This window comes from Gouania willdenowi, chromosome 21 (assembly GCF_900634775.1).
Source record: "Gouania willdenowi chromosome 21, fGouWil2.1, whole genome shotgun sequence".
Lineage (NCBI taxonomy): Eukaryota > Metazoa > Chordata > Actinopteri > Blenniiformes > Gobiesocidae > Gouania > Gouania willdenowi.
In genome coordinates, this window is record NC_041064.1 from 15,522,513 (window position 1) to 15,542,622 (window position 20,110).

Genomic DNA, 20,110 nt, shown 5'->3' on the forward strand with positions numbered 1-20,110 from the left:
AACAGTCCACAATGGGTACCAGAATAAAAATAATGTTGTGATCATCATTTTAATTATAGAAACTCCCACCCTCACTAAATAAGCTTTTCCACAATGCGTATGTCTTAATTTTAAACACAAACATTGCTGCTTTAATAGGATTAACTTACACAATTTGCATTTTTTCTTACAAAAAATGTGACGCAATAAATCCTTCTTTGCCAAGGGATAAATTTATGCTTTCAATGAGAGGAAAGCAGGTCATATATTTAGATTTTTGATGTTCTCAAAATGTAATCCAGTTTTTTTCTGCTTTCTGCACATTCCCATTTGATCTTGGATTGGAGAATGTTTTCTCATGTTGAAGATCAGACTCCTGATGTAGGGCCCAAATTCCGTTTCTGGGTGTACCTATTTTCGCGTCATGTCCGTGTTTAGTCACATTTCCATTTCGTTTCATCATCTTTGCCTGTTTAGATGACTTCACTGGCTATTAAACTTCCTGAAATCATACCAAACATGCTAAATGGGGTTAGTAGATTCAAGAACTGTTGTTAAGTTTACATTTTATATGTTTCTGATGACTTAAAAGTTAGGGATGGTTACGCTGAAATCGCACAAGATTGCATTGCAAGAACAACATTAGCCACACTGCTAGTGCTAACCCCTTAGACAATTGTTTAATGGGAAAAATCCCAGGAAAATGTGTGATATGGCCCCAAAATATTTTTTGTGAAACCTTTAATTACCGTAAACCAACCAATCCCCATTACGTTTTGCACAAAATCACACTTAACCGTGTAATTGTTTAGTTGCTTCTGCTGTGATGTGTCACCAGGTAAAATCACTACCAGTTTAACTAATTCACCATCAACTAAACTCTGCTTTTTCAGATTCGAATGGAATCTAAAGCTCTGCATTAATTTTCAAATACAGGATAACATGATCACTAGTTGAACCACAGCACGTAGTGAGAGATTTTGAATGGGATTTTTGTGCAGAATTTGAGTTTTTTCTCCGTTTGTCACACTTGCTAGACATTCAGTCACTTGTTTTACGTAGAAACATAGCGTGTAAATGCACGATACCGTCCCAAAACATTCATATGAGGCCTTTCTGTTTCAAGTTTGGGCTTAATTTTAAATAAAGAGAGAGAAAAAAGAACAGGTTTGGGTTCATTTCCTGTGTCAGATTGATTTTTTCGTTTCCTAACGTGAATTTTGTTTTTCCATCTGCTTTCCGCGATCCCCGGAAAATTGGAGGCCCTACTGATATCATACGAGGGTCTTCATTATGTGAACTGTCTTTGAGTCTCCATGACTCTAAAGCCTAATGGAAAAGATACCAAGCAGCAGAAAATGAGTCTGAAATTGCCAATTGGTGCTTGAAATTGCCCTGTATTGATAAGACATTATGTTCATGGGTGAGCTTGAAGAGAAATGGTAGTTCGTTTTCACACTTTATTTAGCAGCGTCCTGAGGAACCTGACAGTAAATCTAGATGCTATAAGGAATGCATTTTGTGTCAAATGTATAAGGAGTTTTTTTTTCCTTGATGAGCCATGATGCTGGAAGCTATTAGCAACACACGCGGAAAGAAATGGAGCGTTTCTCGAACCGAGATCACTCTCAGATGTGTGTGTGTGTGTGTGTGTGTGTGTGTGTGTGTGTGTGTGTGTGTGTGTGTGTGTGTGCGTGTGTGTGTGTGTGTGTGTGTGTGTGTGTGTGTGTGTGTGTGTGTGTGTGTGTGTGTGTGCCTGTTTGGGTTAGGGCGTCAAACAGGTGCATTTACCTGAAAGAAACAAAAACATATTCTCCATGCTCTCTTCATGTTTGCCAGGATTCTTAAAGCTCCTTTCTTAAAACAACCAAGCCCCCCAAATAATTCAACCCATCATATTTATTTTTCTGCAGAAACAGTGTAGGAGTCAGTTGAATTAAATTCAGCAGGAGTCACATTCGCACTGTCAAAACAAGTCAGCGGGTCCATCAAATGCTTGAGTCATTCTTCCTTGACTGTAAGTCATGCAATAAGCAGTATTTGCTGTGTTTTTTTTTTGCTCGACCCCTGTAATTATAGCCGTCATTATGACAATGCGTGCGTGCGTTTTGGGAATTATATTCCTTAAGTGTAATTATTGGCATGATTAGGACAAGAACGAACGCCGTACTCTACATCACGCTTCGAGTGCATTTACATCATGCTTTCATTTGTGTGCAGCCATTAAAGAATGAAGTCTGGATGAATTTGAAGTTGTCTTTGGAGGCGCTGATGTACAGTCTCTGGTCTCCCTCATGTAAAAGAGTGGCGTGTGTATTAGTATTAGCGCGGCGTGTGTGGTATGTGTAACTTTTTGGAAAGATGAGCAAAGACAGAGGCAGAGGAGGAATTTCTGCGGTTACCTTGGTGTTGATTATTGTAAAGGAAAATGCAACACGTTTGTTCGCACATGCACGCACACACACGCACACACACACTCCACTGCAGAGCTGTGAAGCCACAACACAATGATCCCCAGCTGCTCCGCTGCCTAAAGCTGTTATCACAGGCAAGGCAAGGCAAGGCAAATTTATATGTATAGCGCATTTCATACTCAAGGCAACTCAATGTGCTTTACATGATACAACATGTAAAATCAACACAGGGAGAAAACAAAGTATCCACTCCATCTGCGTGTGGCTCAAGGATTCACTTCCATCTTCATTTTACGCACACCGATCAATCACTTTTTTTCACCTCTTATGGCGGCAGAATAGAGATATATGAGTTTCAGACGCTCTGGATTCAAAACACAGGGTTGATTATGTTGTTTACTCACAGGCTGTTGCCACGAGCGTGTTTTGCAACGCCGTTGATAAATATGAAGCGGCAATGGACTGTGCAGCAGCAGCAGTAGCAGCAGCAGAGCTCCAACATAATGGTCTGAAGAGTGAGGTGATTTATTGAGAAATATGCGATGTGTTCAGCTTTCTCCTGTACTTCCAAACTCGCTTTTCCAATCTCCATCTCATTATCACTGAGCCCGGCGCTCAATCAACCACTCACTACGTTGCCACTGCGATAAATCTACTGTGGGGAGTAAGTTTGAATTGGCGATGTGTTTAGCACACTTAATAAATCTCAAATTTATCACACATGGCCACAGAGACATTGAAAGGCTGAGTATCAAGTTCAGTCATGCAAATTAACCTCACATACTGAAGTGTCTGTTCGTAAAAAAAAAAAAAAAGAAAAGAAAAGAAAAACCCTGTTATGGGTTCAGGATTACATTACTAATGGCAAATTATGTGTGTCATCACCAAGAAGCGCAGCTATGAAAACATTCTGGCCTGGAAGAATTGAAAGCCATCACAGTAGACTGATGATGCTGTTGTCCCAAAGCATGTGTTAAAACCTATTGTGATGAGGTCAGTTCTCCTTTTGCCAGTCAATACCTGTCACATCTGATCGCTTCATTTATCTTTCCAGTTTAAGGTCGTTCAGCGCATTTAATGATTGATTTCACTTGAAGTATTCCACATCATAGGGATATCCATTCCCTCTGTAAAACCTCTTTTGTTTGTTCAGGAGTTCCATTGAAGCCAAGGAAGGAGCTGGTGTTCCTGGAACAGCCCGCGGGTCAGCTGGAGATCCGCTGGTCCTCCAAGTTCAACATATCGGTGGAGCCAGTCCTTTACGTAGTGCAGCGCCGCTGGAATTATGGGATACACCCAAGTGAGGACGATGCTACTGAATGGGAGACAGTGGCCCAGGTAAAAAAAAAAACCTCCCCACATGTTTCAACTTTTCTTATTTCCAGATTCAAAGGTGCATTACAATTGTGCAAAGAAAAAAGGGAAAGATGTAGATGTGGATATTTTCTTCCCCCCAAACCTATTACTTATCTTCTTTTCATAATTGAGACAATAACAACAAAAGATCAAAACAAACACTGTTTACCACCATCAAAAACATGTATACACAAGTGTAGTTATATATTATACAAGCAAAATAGTGAACATTGTGATGAGAAAATAAAAAATAATAATAAATATAAAACAAAAAAAACCCCAAAAACCAACAACAAAAACAGCAAGAGTACATTGTACATGCAATAATATATTTCCGTATACACACACACATACCATGCTCACTCTTCTACCTGCACACTTATATGTAGCCTAGCCACGCATATACACGGCCACAGACATGCGTATGTTTCCACCCAGCCACAAACAAAAGTTAGAATAAGAGTAAAAATTAATAAATAAGTAAGTACATAAAATAAAGTATAAATAAAAGATATTAGGCACAGAGAAAATGCTCATGGAGCTCAGCACCAGCAACACCTCTGGTGTGTGGCCGTATGGTGGACACTACAGGCAGAACAGGCACACTATGTCACCCCCTCTGAAAAAGATGCTGCAGGGAGCCTGTCAACAAAATCAATCAATGGACTCCAGGTTGTATAAAATGTAACAGAAGAGCTTCTCTTCAAACTCAATCTAACTGTACATTTTTTGCATTTCCATTCTCCAGGCTTTTATTGTGACAGTGTAGTGTAGGTGTCCCAGCATGTGACAGGCTACAGCTGCATGGCTGCTAACGGACTGTTGAGCACAGTTGCACATTCTTCACAGTCAGAATGTCTTTGAAACTTTGGCAAAGAGAAACACACTCATGACTGATGTGGCAGCAAAACTCACACGGGGCTGTGACCCAGCGTAAACCGTGACCCCTGTGGTTTCCCTCCTCCACCCATCTGTCCCTCAGACTGCAGAGGAGCACATCCAAATGGCTGACATCAGAGCCAGCAGATGGTACCAGTTCAGGGTTGCAGCAGTCAACGTGCACGGGACCCGTGGCTTCACTGCACCCAGCAAGCACTTCCGCTCTTCCAGAGGTCAGTATACGTTAATATACATGTGCGTGTCTGTGTGTGTGTGTGTGTGTGTGTGTGTGGCCTTGTTTTGTGTGTGAACTGCTTTTTGACACAGGCTGACCTTCATTTTTTATTGTCCGAACAGGAACAGGAACAGGTGGAACCTTTAGCCACGATTTTAAAACTCTCATATCTCAATTTGCTCATTGTTGATTGAGCCAAAATTAATGTTAAATGCTTTATGTTGAGAACTGGTACTATTCATAATATCTGATGCACTTCTTTTTTTTTTCAAATGCAAGCATATTTTAACCACTGAACGACTTTGAGAGCGTTGATTCCTACAGCATTTATCCCACTATCGAACTCTGAGTTACAATAATTCAACCTCTGAATAACCAGAATTGTGGAGACACAGTATTTAAAGGACTTTACGTTTTAGTTGTAATGTAATGTAATAAAATGTAATATCGCTTGACATCAGTATCGGTTTTTCCAACAATAATGAAATGCCAATATGTGATGTTGTTTAAGATAAAGTGTTAAAAATAGAAAAGTGACTTTTTCCATCACTGAAGGAAGTTGAATTAGTTTTCTTACTTTCTACAGATGATGTTTTATTTGGAAAACATCCATTGGGGCACCACAGTAAAAGTTGGCCTAATACAAGGGGTGCTGGGTCGCGGTGAACAACCGCTGAACATTGAGCATGAAAAATAGAAAAATATTTTCTTCTTTGCACTCAAAAAACTTTATTATCAATGTTCTAAAATATTTGATTTGACATTTTATATATATTTTTTTAAACAAGCTTTTAAGAGTGTTCACATTTTTTACCTTTTAAATTGTCTTTACTCATTTTGTAAGAATTTTGTTGCAATGGGGGAGGCCCATTCTTTTAAGGGGGGGGGTGCAACAGAAATAGTTTAAGTTGTTATTCTCCATGTAGATGCATATAATGTGGCCTAAAATTATGTAGGGCATGAAGGGGTCTACGTATGTATCTATGTTGATTAATATTGGAAAGTAAGTGTTGGACGATGTCGGCACATCAGATATCGGCAAATACCATTGTTAATATCGAACATCCGTTCTTTTCAGGGTACTATTAAGAGCATCACTATATATCATATAGCAAAAAGTAGGAATTTTAGCAAGTTTCAGAAAAAAACTAGTTTTGTCTGACTTCCAGGCAATGTGACGTAAATGAGACATATTTCATATTATAGTGAACAAGCTGTGATGGCACTGTTCAGTCACTTCTAGATTCTCCTCCACCGCTCCTCTCTAAAAAGCTTCATAGTCCTACACATGGAACCTGTTATACATATATACTGTTTTTGGTGCCCAAAAATCACAAGTACAAAAATATGATATTCTGTCATTTCATTTGATTTAAATAGGATGAAATGGGCCCTATTTTGACAGTATAAAATGCAGCTGGGAGAGAGAAATATAAGCCTAGTGCCAGAATTTCTGTTACATACATCTTTTGTAAAAGATGTTGCCTTACCCACTGCATTTTAATAAACTCCAGAGCAAAAATACTAAATTTAACTCCATAATGAATACATAATTCAAATGCGTGATTTTATTATTCACGGGGAACAGCTTATGAGCTGCTTTATATCCTAATGTCCCCAATGCTATGGCTATAACTAGTTACCAGGAAGGGAAATGATTCTTCTGCAGGTTTAAAACCAATTTCCAGTCAGTTTGATCATGGTGTTGATGAACTGCTCAACCCCCTTTAAAGCCATTATTTACATAGTAAGGCCGTATCATCTGAATGCAATTTTGAAGGCAATTTGTAAGAGCTGACTGCTTATTTATCCTGCATCAGCTGCTGTGGAGCAGTGTCCAATAGTTGTGTTTTTGGGACTATATTAAATGTGTTTCAGGTGGATGAGAACAGATTGGGCTGCAGCAGGATTCATTTTCTAATTACGGGGCTTTTTTAGTCTGCTGTCTGGCATGTGGCCCTTGCCTGAGTTGGACAGGCAGCAGTAAGGCTGGGCCCCATTACATATGAATAGGTTCAGAACCAGCTTTGCTCCCAACCAACACATGCACACACCACTCATTAGTTTGAGTACAGGAATGTGGAGTGCGGAGCCAACGTGAGCACCATGTGTTTGTTAACCTCTGACTACTGCTCCGAGTCCTGCCAAAAGCCGTCCTAGGCATGACACCTGTCATAATATCTCATGGTAGACTGTCAATGGAGGACAAATGACTTAACACAGGGTCATGCTTGTTCCGCCTCAGCTCGATTTCAGAGCTGGTGAAAGGTGCTTGGGATGGAAACGCTTTCTTCCGGAAAATATCCATGCAAAGCAACTGCCATGACCGAAGATTCGCGAGAGACTTAAAATGCTAACAGATGTAATTCGTACTGCTGACTGCGTTGTACTCCTTTTGTTGTTAATGTTGCCATGTCTTCAGATCCTTCCGCCCCGCCCAGCCCCGCCAGTCTGCGCGTCACCAACGTGACCGTGGCCGAGGACGGCTCAGTGACCGCTCGCCTCAGCTGGACCTCGTCGGAGGAGCCCGATATTCCCATCCATCACTATAAAGTGTTTTGGAGCTGGACAGTGCCCACCAAGTCCATGGTGCCATCCAAGAAGAAAAGGAGAAAGACCACCAAAGGGGTAATCTTCTTATTCTTTTTCATTCCTTTATCCTGTCGAGGAAGACTCAGCCAAGATTACTTCAGCATCTTTTTTCTCCATCCCATCACGTCTCCCTGAATATCCTTACAGGCGTGCAGGGGATGAAAGATAAACATGGAATTGGAGATGCATTTATTTAGAAGTACTTACAGGGTTATCAGTCAGACACAGATGGACACAATCCACACATCATTTAAAAAAACAAACTGATGTGATAGAAGACCATTTGAAGACAGCCAAGAAATGACAGAAAACATATTAGCTACGATGCACAGTATATCCTTGTTAATCCTGATAAATCATTCCAGGTATGTATTCTTAACTCTTTGCTTTCGCATTGGGCTCGTTTTTTTTTTCCTTTCATAGTTTGAACTCTGGGGATCTTTCTAGAATACTGACATGAGTTTAAAATAACCTTGAGTTCCCGTTAATGATGGACATTGGATTTTCTGAATTCCCTGGATCAAAAAACGGCTCGATATTTCATATGTCAGAAAGAATGTGTTTTATGACTCCTCTTTGGAATGTCACAGATAAGGTCTTCAATAGGCAGCGCTATTAAATATACAGAGAGTACAGCAGAGTTCAAAGACTTCAAACACATACATTAACAGCAGAGGGTCCTCAAGACAGATGTTATTTTTCATCACTATCACCTGCCACAGTTGCTGGTAAATCGTAAAATCTACCAGCCACTCAATATTGTTATCAATCACTTTAATAATGAAGTATTGATGTGTACAGTTACAGTAAAATGCATATAGTCTTTGCCAAATCAGTGCTTGTTAGCAGAGCTAATTATTAGGATTATTATATATTTCATATGTTCAACTGCACTGGAACCACACAGAGGAAGTGAAAATTGTTATAGAAAAGTCAGTCAAATGTGAGGAGAGAAGTTCAGCTAATAAACAGCAAGTTCATAATGAACAATTACACTTTAAACCTCAACGTGGCATTTCCAAATATTGTGCTATAGCTGTATATAAACAACAATACAAAGGGATCCACCTTGGTAAATCAGGTTTATTAAACATTTTGTTTATTATCCCCTGCCACAAAGTGTGAAGGGGGGTATAGGTTTGAGCTCCGTCCTTCCGTGTGTCCGTCCGTCCGTTCGTCCAAGTTAAAGGGGGAAGCTTTTCTCAGAAACTGTTAAAGATAGGATAACCAAATTCAGTGTGTGGCTTCAAGGTATCAATACCTTGATGGAGTTCGAAAATGAGAAGCGTGCAATTAATTTTCCCGGAGTTATTGCCCTTGTTCTGTTTTTTGGACTCTGTTCGAGGTATCTTCAAAGGTAACAGATTTTTTTAGAAACCGTTTAAGATAGTAATTTTATATTCTGATATGATATTATTTTTGTATGTACCTGTATACATCTAAGTTCTTAGATTTAGGACATTTAGGAAAAGGTTGTGAGTTATAATCACAACTAATCTGGCGGGGGATGTTGATGACTATGTCTATATGTGTATATATTTGAAATCAAGGAAAATATCAACATTTATGGAGAGTAATAATTATCTGCCCCAGTGAAGAGTTTAAGTCAGTGGTTCTAAACCTGGGTTTGATCGCTCCACAGTCTCAGGTGTTCGGCAGAGGTCAAGACACAGGAAAAATGGGTTACACAAAATACATTTCCACTAGTTTATTAATTGATAAAGTACAGTAACAAATCTAAATTAAAAGTGTTTTGAACAAAGCAAAAAATCAGCCTATGCTAATGTGTGTGTGTGTCCAAATACAATATATAACTATTTTGAAGAAATTATATATTTCTACGAAGGGTTCAATTAATGCACTAATGGAGCTTGAAGGGTTCAGTACCTCCAAAAAGGTTTACAACAACTGGTCTAAATGAAGACATCCTGAAGTCTAACTGACTCTTTGGTCCAAACAGAAACATCTAATCTGACTGATCTAACTCTATGGTTAAAGCTCACTGTTGTGCCTTAAAGATATTGATTGTGAGGTTATCATCTGGAAACTGGGATTCTAGTCTAGTCTTCCTGTTTGTCTCCCTGTTCTCTTTCTGTCTCCTTGCATGTCTCCCTGCTTGTCTCCCAAGAGTGTGTGGTTGCGTACGTTGTGGCACTCCAGTGCGTTCAGCTGAGTAGTATGAGTCGGGTCAGTACTGTCTTCGTCATGCACAGTGTGAGTTTTAGTGGTTTGTTCCTGTCTGTGTGCTGTGGAGTTGGCAGCACGTCTTTAGTTTGAGGAGAGTTGGAAACTATCTGCTTGTTGTTCACCTCTGTCCATCCTTAGCCGACCACAGACCGTGCTCGGTGCGCCAGCTGTCTATATGGTTCGCTGACCCGCTTGAGTAGATCAAGGCGGCCCAGCTCGCACGGTGTTTGGAGAATAAAATACTGCATTTCCCACAGTTCTGTGCAGCTGACTGAGTAATGTATTTGTGGCCAACTCTGTTCTTTCTGATCTTGACATCGATCATTTAGATTAATTGGATCAGATCTCAGCAATCCACCATGGTGGCTGGTAAACGGATTCAGTTACCCACGTTTGGCAGGTGCTAATTTCAATCCCTGCTATGGATTTAATTTTTAAGCTCCAATACTTGAACTGTATTTGAGAAGCTTCAGCGTTTATGAAAGACCTGAGCAGAAAGACCAATTGTCTAGACTGTCGAACCCACACCTCCGTAGGGTATTCTCCTGAATTAGCTTTTGAAATGTAGAGCAGATGTGGTGCACAGGAGATAAAGGTGGGAGACACCAGACACCTATTGACACATGTACTACTGGTTTCCACTTTGGCACTTCGGGGCATTGAAAGCAGCCTGCTGGTAGAGGAATGTCAAAACATGCACAGTCAATAACAAGAACTCATCAAGTTCACGCTGGTGATGGAATGCTTGAAGTCCGACAAAAGTGAAGACGCCCTGGGAGGCTTTGATAACATGGGTTTCTCATAAGGCCTGAAGGCTATCTGCTCACCACCGTGCCTTCCTCTGCTCCACATGTGTTCTTAATAAACAGGGCTTTCCCACAGGCCCGTGCTGGCTGCTGGCCGAGCTGAGCGGAGGCTCTGGCTGGTACAGTAACACTGCTTTGAAGAGAGGCTCAAGTGACAGCGTAGTAACATGTGACCGCCAACTTTTCAAGTGTGTTTTGTTTGTCACAGGCTCAGAACTGGGTGAATCTGGAAGGCTTACAACAAAACAGCAGTTACAATGTAGAGCTGCAGGCCATTACTTACTGGGGACAGGTGCGTCTGAAGAGCTCCAAGGCTTCTCTCCACTTCAGTACTGCTCAGGGTAATGAATCAGGTAACCGCTGCTGGCATTACTGTGCTCTTTTAATCTGTTTGCACACGTGCAATTAAAATGCTTTTAGAAATAAGAAACTTTTTGGTGTTTGAATGCTTTATTACCTTAATAAATCTTTCCTTCTTTAAAAAGAAAATCCCCAGATTGTTTTAAGGTAAATTATACATCCTCGACGGTCATCCTCGACGGTACACTCTCCTTGTAGTCTCACATCAATAGCATCACCCGCTCTGCATATTTTCACCTACGTAACATATCTCGTCTCCATCCCGCTCTCACCCCCGACACCACCGCCATCCTTGTCCACAGCCTCGTCCCCTCCCGGATTGATTACTGCAACTTCTGTTTGGCCTCCCTAAGAGATCTCTCCAGAAACTACAGCTCCTCCAAAACTCTGCAGCACGGATCATCACACGGACTCCTACCACTCACTATCCCACCCCCGTTTTACAACAACTTCACTGGCTTCCCATAAAACAAAGAATCAACTTCAAAATACTCCTCATCACATTCAAAGCACTTCATAACCTGGCCCCTCCGTACATATTTGACCTCATCCACATTGCCACTCCTGCCCGCACACTCCGCTCCTCCTCCACTCTCCAGCTCTCTGTCCCACCGGCCAAACTCATCACCATGGTTCACAGAGCATTCAGCCGCTCTGCTCCCCAGCTCTGGAACTCTCCCCACGACCTCCGTACCATAGACTCCCTGCCACTCTTCAAATCCAAACTCAAAACTCACCTGTTCAGACAGTTCTACACCATCTAGCCACGGACCCACCATCTCAATGCCATACTCTGTTTTATTATGTTGCACCTGTTTTTATTGTTTTTATTCTGTTGCTCCTGTTTTTATTGCTTTTATGATTCCATTGTACAGTGTCCTTGGGTGTTTTGAAAGGTGCTTTTAAATAAAATGTATTATTATTATTATTATCATCATCCAAATAATAGTAGTTAAATATACTGTATATTTCGATATATTGATAAAAAAAAAAATGTTTTGAACAATGATAGTGTGATTTTTAGTGATGCACCGAAAATTCGGCCACTGAAATTTTTTGGCCGAAAACCATAAATTCATGTTTGATCCATTTTCAGCCAAAAGTTTTTGGTGGCTGAAACACTTTTTTCACCTAAACAACCCAGTGAGGTTAGTACACAGTAATAACAATAAATACAATGATACTAATACTTGGTATAATAATAATAATCTTTTGGTGTTTTGGTTTTCGGCCTTGGTTTCCTCATTGTTGGTTTTGGCCAGAATAGTAATATTGGTGCATCTTGAATATATCAGGAAAAGTTACCTTTGTTTAACCAAAGTACAATAGCTTTGGTAAGTGAAAAGTTAACCTAACTGATAAATAGAAATGTAGGGTTCATTAGATTTTAACTCTCCAGTCAAACCGCTATCATGAGAATTGCTGAGAGGAGGTATTGCCAAAGTATGTTGACAGCACATCTGCAATCATTTGGAGCTTTGGAGTATTTAGGGAGCACAGATGATGTCTCAGTGCTATGAACCAGATCTCTTTTTGCTTGTGTTGCTCAGGTGGGAATTCAAAGTTTACTTGTGATTATACGCAAGATGTAAAATTGTTCTCTCAGATGTGTGTAGCTGTCATCTTAAAATTAGATTAATTTTATGTTCTAATACGATGCAGTGCATGCTATAATGCAGGTATTGTCATATCTTGGCTACAGCTTCAAATGTTACTTCTTTCCATCTCCAGCTAAATCAGTGCTCAAGACAAAGAAGGATGAGATTTCCTCTCTTGGATCAACACTGTCCAAACGCCCTTCGGGGCCTCTGGAGGTTGGCACTCCCTTCTATCAGGATGGCCAGCTGCAGGTTCGTGTCTACTGGAAGAACCGAGGAGGTAAGCACTCAACTCTATCCTTGGTTTCTTTTTTTTTTTTACACATCATTATACCTATCAAGGACTATGACTCATGTTGAAAAGAAATGTTCTTACAAATTCCCACTGACCCAAAATAAGTACGGATTTGTTTCATTAATGCGGTATTCAGTGATGTAAGTGCAACCATGTGGTTGCTGTGTAATGCATTTCCAGAAGGGAAGCCTGGTGCCGCTATTCAGAAAAGATGGGTAATAACACAAAGCTGTAGTCCCAGGGTTTGATTGACAGCGGTATTTCATCAAGCTTCATATAAGCACTTATATTGGAGCAGTAATATTAGTTTATCCGACCTGATGTCATCGGTGGATAGCGACTGCTAATAAGGTAATGCCAACAAGAGCGTTCAGAGGGTGCAAACCTCCACCAAGTACCATGATCATTCACACTTAAAAGGCTCGTACGAAATTTCTATCCCCATTAATAACAATACAGTTGGTGCAAATCTATGGGCACCCCAATTTTTTGAACAAATCGCAGTGAAATGCACAATCCAAATCAAATGCAAATGAAACTCAATGGAATAAGTGAGTAACCAACTCCAAAGTCAAATTTCATAAAGATTGGCCAATTACGAACTGAGATATGAATTTCTGAAATTTTGTCAATGACGAGTAGTACGGATTTTTCAATTATCCAAAGTAATCCAGAATCAGTATATTGATCCAGATCCTTTCCAAACTTTAATGGAATCTTCCATGGCATAAGGTCAGTCTTTGGTTACAATTTTGCCAAAGTCCATTAAGCACTTTTGACTTAAGCCAGACAAACTAACAAATAAATAAACACTAGTGAAAGTATGACGTGCTTGGCATATTGTACATTAGATGTTTAGTAGAATATGGAAACATTGAAAGCTCACAGACTCAGGGTTACCTGTCATCTTTCATTCCGTGTTCTGTGTTACTGATATTTGTCATCGCCCAAGCCCAACTCCACATGTTGGAGTCAAGAATCCAAACCCTGGCTAATAGCGTCTTGGTGAGATGAGAACCCAACTGCTGAATCTAGTTCAGAGAGTAAAAGAAATTGGGGGACACTGTTGTCTCAGAGCTTTTAACATGACTAACCTTGATTGAGCTAAATCATGCTGATGAGGATTGAGCTTAAATAATGACATGTTGTGTTAAAGTACCAAAGTAATCATGCTCCAGGATCTTTTTCTGGGTCATCTTTTGTGGTCTTGGTCACCACTCTGCATATGAGCCATTGCCACTCATTAGCCCGAGCGTTGACCCTGGCTTTGATAACCCAGGTTTGCCGATTATTAACAGTACAGATGGTCTGGAGAGCGAGAGTCTCCGGACATCTGGTTTGTTTGACAGTGAAGGGGACAGGTTAACCTAATCATGATTAAACTTTCATTCTTCGACTTTTTTTTGACTCAAAGCAGCCTGGCCTCTGGGTTCTCTCCAGTAGACCAAAGGGGCCGACTCTGTCCACGCTACAACAGTTTCAGATAAAAAGATCCATCCCTTACACCACAGACACTACACAGCAGATCCGTAGTGGCGGTGCTTCTGAGGCTTGCTTCCAGTCCTGCTTTATCAAACACTGCTGAGCTTCTGTTCCCCACCTGATTTCCATGTTCCCTTTCTTGTTTTACATAGTACTTCCCTTTTCCTCCAGATGCCTCTCACTATATCTTGTTTATTTAATTTTTTTCCAATTTCCCGATTCCTCTCTTCTGCTTCCAAAGAGCTCTGGGGCTTCAAGTGCCAGATCTGTGTCTAAGCCATCAAAGGACCTCTTTTATCTCCCCACCACCACAACTCCCGACCCCCGCCAAGGGGAAAACATAGCACAACTCAATTATTAATCAACAAAGTATTTCACGTTTCCGAGTGACACAGTTGAGTGAACATTAAATCTTGTAACATTAGACAAGGGTGATGGGAAAATAAACACAATTGGTGGAGTTTATGAGGAACTTCTGTGCAGTAATTAAATAAATGTTGCTCCAGCTAAGAGAGAAAGAGTATGTCATGGATGGCCTAGGCAGAGTTCCATGGAAGTAAATTTGTTCCTTTGGATTTAGAATGTTAATTTCTTTCACTGAATCTTCTTTGTGTAAAGAAATTAATCTAACATTCATATTTTAATCCATGCAAGCAAAGGAAGAATGTGCAAAACTCTTCACACAAAGGACCCAAGTGTCCACCTCAGTGTTTGAATCCAGGACTTTAATGCTGTTAGGCAGATGTGCTACCCCAGCGTGCTGCCCCATTAAAATTCAGTGTAAAAATGAAGAAATAAAGAAATAAAAAGAAAATTCCTTTGTAAAAAGTCAACGTGTAAATTCAGTTGCCAAGGAGCTAGGGTCAAAATCCAGGCGACCAAGGAGTAGCAAAAGATCCACGTCTCATATCATCCAACGTGTAGCCAATCAGTTACGCTCCATTGGTCCTTTGATACTAAACCATCAAGGATAGTTTTGTCCACAAGCAGTGATGGTGCTTCAGTGAGTTTATTTACTTTTTAATTACCTTTGTACAAAGGTTGTCACCTGACCAATGGAGCGTAACTGATTAGTAGCACGTTGGATGATATATACTTTGAAGGTCACTTTGTTCCTTAGTTACATTCCCTTTTTTGTTAAAGAAGATGCAGACAGATTAGTATGAAGACAAAACAGGCAACATTCTAAACATCAAGACTGGAGCATTGTAAAGCTCTGTATTCAAGTTTATATTATATGTATTCATGCCATTAGCTGTTTAGAGGTGTTAATAATTTATATTCGCAAGTAATGTCATGTCAGGATTTTGTTTGTCTCCAGAGAATGATGATGTAACTGTCAAAGTAACAAAGTGAGGAATAATTATTCATGTTGCCACTAAACTTTGTGAATTTGCTTAAATATTCCAATGATTTCTTATCACTTTAGTTTGTTTTATGTTCCTAGGTCGCATTTACATGAGCTTTAATTCCCATTTTTTTCTCCTCTTTTCATTTTTTAATTACTTTTTAATAACTGTAACATATAGGTTTCTGTTATACTTTTTAATCTTGTCTGAAATGCAAATCTGCTGCCCCTCTGCTGATGAGCTTAATATTAAAAAATGCTGTGTACACATATTTACACCATAGTTGCTGCCTCAGCTTCTTCTTTCATTGTCGTTAAGTAAAAGTTGTAACACTTTGCATCAGTGTCTAGAATATGTCTCTCCTGTTTTATGACACACTTAAAACAACTTCATACCTGAATTATTGAAGGGACCTCATGGAGATTTGGGTACAGAGTGACATTCATTGTGTAAATAGTGATACAGTAGGTTCAAATGTATGTGCAACCCAATTTTTTTGACAAATCCAATTCGGATGAAACTTGATCGAATAAGTGAGGAACCAACTGTTACGTAACTAAGTCAAATCTCATACAGATGAACCGAGATATGAATATTTGAAAATTTGCCACTGACGATAGGGTTTTTCTATTTTCCAAATGAATCCAGAATCAGTATATTGATCCAGATCCCCCACAAAACTTTAAGGAATCTTTTACGGCATACAGTCGGTCTTTGGTTAAAATTTTGTCAAAATTGGTTGCGTACTTTTGACTTAAGCCTGCTAAAATACATAAACACAGGTGAAAATATGACGTCCTTGGCAGAGACTAGACCTCAGATTGTACATTTGATGTTTAGTAAAATATGGAAACAATGAAAGCCCACAGACTCAGGGTTACCTGTCATCTTTCATCCCGTGTTCTGTGTTATGTTACTGATATTTGTCATCGCCCAAGCCCAACTCCACATGTTTGAGTAAAGAATGCAAATCCTGTCTAAAAGCATCTTTGTGAGATGAGATAAATACATTTGGCAAAAGCTTGAGTTTTACTTGTCTTTATTTGGACGGGAAAGGTTATTTATTGGTGTGTAACTCATCCTTCTTTTTATCTTTCTTCTCTCGTCTCAGATCCCTCTGTCAGTCGCTACCATGTCCAGTGGAGCCCTGAGTACTGCAGCCACAATGAAACCCGGGGACCAGAGAAATCAGTCACCCAGGTTGGTCTCGAGCAGCCGATTCACTCAAGTATGTGATCTGCAAGGCACATACATGCCCCACCTTTTGTCTGATGCTTGGAAAGTATTGCTCAGCTAAAGAAAACAACTCCATCGAGTGAACCTGAGGTCCTTTTCTTTCACAGGGCAAATCATTGGCTGTTGTTTGAAACACTATGAGTCAGTGGTGTGGTCAGGCATTTGGTTGTATTGGCCAATTAAACATGTTCACTTCAACAATGTTTCCCAGAATGAGGGATTATTCACCTTCTCAAAAAGCCCTGGCTGTGCTACTGCATAGGGCTTTGTCTTCAGTTGCAGTCATGTCTGTTTAGCAGAAAGTGCTTTTTCTGTGGGGGAGGGAGACGTGTGCGTGGGCTCTCAGGCTGATACAGGATGGCATAGAACTGACAGTGGACACATTCTCTGGGAACTACAACTGTGGTTGCGGTGAGATGTGCATCCTTTTTTTTTTAAAAATATATACTGCCACCAAGGATTTCAGGCTTGGGCTTTAATCTGAGCGCAGCAGCTCATTCACTTTTAATCAAAGCTGTTTCATATGAGAGAGGATCCACACACACACACACACACACAGAACCACAAGAGTGCATATTAATATGGGGCTTCTTTATTACTGCACAGTATGAAGTCTGTAGTCTGTGGGATTTTGTTTGCTTCCCTCAAGAGAAAAGTGTTATTTTCATACGATCAATGAATGATTAATGTCTGAGAGGAATATTCAACAGTGGCCATGGAAGCTTTAATTCCTCTTTAATTCAGAATAAAAGTTAACTCCTCTTTAAACTGACCATGTAAACACTTAATTCCGAATGCAAATGTCATTTTGAAATAAGTTTAAATACGAATTAGGTGGCTGGTTTATTCTGATTTTAATTCCAAATTCAATAATTCCTCTGTCTTGTAAACTTTTAATTACACTTTAAGTTAATTCCGGTCGTTCTGCGCATGCTCGGCCAGTCGCAATAGATGGCGACCTAGACTCAAGCCATTTATTTAATAAGAGCCTTAGAAGACATAGTTATAATGAAAATAGTGGATTGACGGAAGTATAAACATGACTACACACTGACTTTTTACACACACACACGGAACGGGCTTCATTGGGGCATGAAGCAAAAGACCCACAGACCTTCACTAATGACGCGCAGATCATTATAAAGTTAATTTTTCGCTCAACATCCTGCATAGTGGAGGTAGAGCAGCTGCTGCTTTAACCGTTGGCTTTGATGGACTTCTCCTGCTCAGGGGACCAAAGTGAAACCGTATGTTATTGTGCTGCTGTATTCAAAACTACAGTCCAAATAAAAGTGAATTTTTTTCATTACCGGTATGTGGTTTTCTATGTTGTAGCCAAAAATAAAAGGTTTGTTGTGTGATTTCTCCTTCTAGATGTGAATACGTCACGTTCACCCCCTGTCCAATCAGAACCCTTCCCAACCCCCAGACCTAAAGAGGAATTAAATAAAGCCGAATAAACCTGTTTTCCATGTAAACTTTTATTTGGAATTATAATTTCCATGTAAACCCGAAGCAGAACAGTTTAATTCAGAATAATTAATTCCAAAACAAGAAACCTCATGTAACCGTGCCCAGTATAACACAGCTGCACAGGATTCATCAATGTATCTTTTTATGCTTCTTTTTTGCAAATTACACATCAATCTATTTTGGGTGCTATTTCCTATTCAACTCCTACATGTGTTTTGCTACATTTGGAAGCAATAAAAATATCCTTCATATTGCTGCTGTTTGAGAAGTGTAAAAAGAATCTAACCTCAAACATGTGAGCGTTCAAAGTGGTCCTGTAATGTGGAGCATGTTTCTGAAGTCTGAGTGGGAACGCGATCCGCTCCACTGCCGTGTATTTAATTATCTCCAAAGCTCCATGGGAGCTGACCTTAGTGTCATGTCAAAGTCATCAGGACCTGAATGATGTTTTTTCTGCGCTCAGGAGAACTACATCAACCTCCCGGGCCTGCTGTTCTCATGCAAGTACAAAGTCACGGTTCACATGCTCAAGTCCAAGCGGCGTTCTAAGGACGAGAGCACCACTTTCCTCACCCCCACCTGTGCCACCCTGCGGAGCAAGACTCACAAACACATCCCGTGCCCAGGAGAGGGAGGTGAGTGCGCAAACTGATCCACATTAACAGCATTTTACACTATATTAGATTCCCGATGCTGGACGAAATCCATTCATTGTTCAAAGAAAAGGCCAATTTTTGGTGTGTAGAGTTTTCTACATGAGACTAAGTAGTTAATTTATCAGATTTTCACACCCATTTTCTGCAATGGCAGATATAAATTCTAATAAACCTCATGAAGGTTGTTTTGGACCATGAGTGGAAGCCAGATAACCCAGAAAAACTCCATTACGCTCCATTACGGGAGGATTCACTAATGGTTTAGGGGTTTTAAAACGTGTGCAACTCCATGCGCGGCTGCTGGGTGTCAAAATCCATTTAACACGTTTCCCTCTAATCAATATGTATGTAAGTAGGCGGAGCTCACAAAGGGAGCAAAAAATGGGAGGGGGAAATGCACATAAATGAATGCAGGGAAAGCAATGCGATTCATCAAAGCTGGACTTTTTCCAGCTTCTGTTTTTCTGTATAATTTTAGCACGGCCCACAACCAGGTGGTAACTGTCAAAGCTTTTTGCTCAGTGTTGGCAGCAGTGATATTTGTGAGGAGACGGGGCAGGGGAGAGGAAAGACGACAAAGGGATGGAATTTTCAGACCTCGATTTAATATATTTGGGATGAATTAATTCGCAATTTTAAGAACGTGTTAAAACCTTTCCTGTTTTGTCTCCCCACCGTGGCTGGGGGGGCACACTCTCCATGGCCGGAGGCTGCTTCTACTCCAAGAAACACTCCCGTACACCTCACGATTGTTAAAGATGGTACCACGTAGGAAGAACCTATCTATCTATCTATCTATCTATCTATCTATCTATCTATCTATCTATCTATCTATCTATGTATTTGCTGTAATTCATCTAATTTTTGTTAGATTCCTCTACTAACACCTCCAATTCTGTTGCTTCAAATTAATTATTTCACTTCCGTGCACTCAGCTCTCCTTCATGCTCCGTGTTCAACATACGTACAAAACACTCATTTAAATAGGGCGGTCTCCACCACTTCTGCACGTGCACTAATCTTTGCTGCAATTGTAGTCAATTCCTTGCAGCAGGTGAGGAAATTGCGTCTTCAAAGGATTTAGGGATGCAACTGGTTTATCACCCTTTATTTCAGAGATTAGTGAATCCGCCCCTTAGTGTGTGGCCAACATGCTATATTACAAATGGTTTTACACCATTATAATGTGATATCAAATCTGGAAATATTATTG

The 20,110-nt window shown here is 40.2% G+C and overlaps 1 protein-coding gene across 1 annotated transcript in view; it reads left to right on the forward strand.

The window, feature by feature from the left end:
- The window catches only part of anos1 (anosmin 1), a 55,462-nt gene that overhangs the window by 27,767 nt on the left and 7,585 nt on the right, over positions 1-20,110 (forward strand). The window contains exons 5-11 of the mRNA XM_028436723.1: positions 3,547-3,731; positions 4,732-4,861; positions 7,286-7,491; positions 10,657-10,801; positions 12,540-12,686; positions 16,644-16,732; positions 18,705-18,876. Of these exons, the coding sequence (XP_028292524.1) occupies positions 3,547-3,731; positions 4,732-4,861; positions 7,286-7,491; positions 10,657-10,801; positions 12,540-12,686; positions 16,644-16,732; positions 18,705-18,876 (1,074 nt within the window). The remainder of the gene's footprint in view (positions 1-3,546; positions 3,732-4,731; positions 4,862-7,285; positions 7,492-10,656; positions 10,802-12,539; positions 12,687-16,643; positions 16,733-18,704; positions 18,877-20,110) is intronic.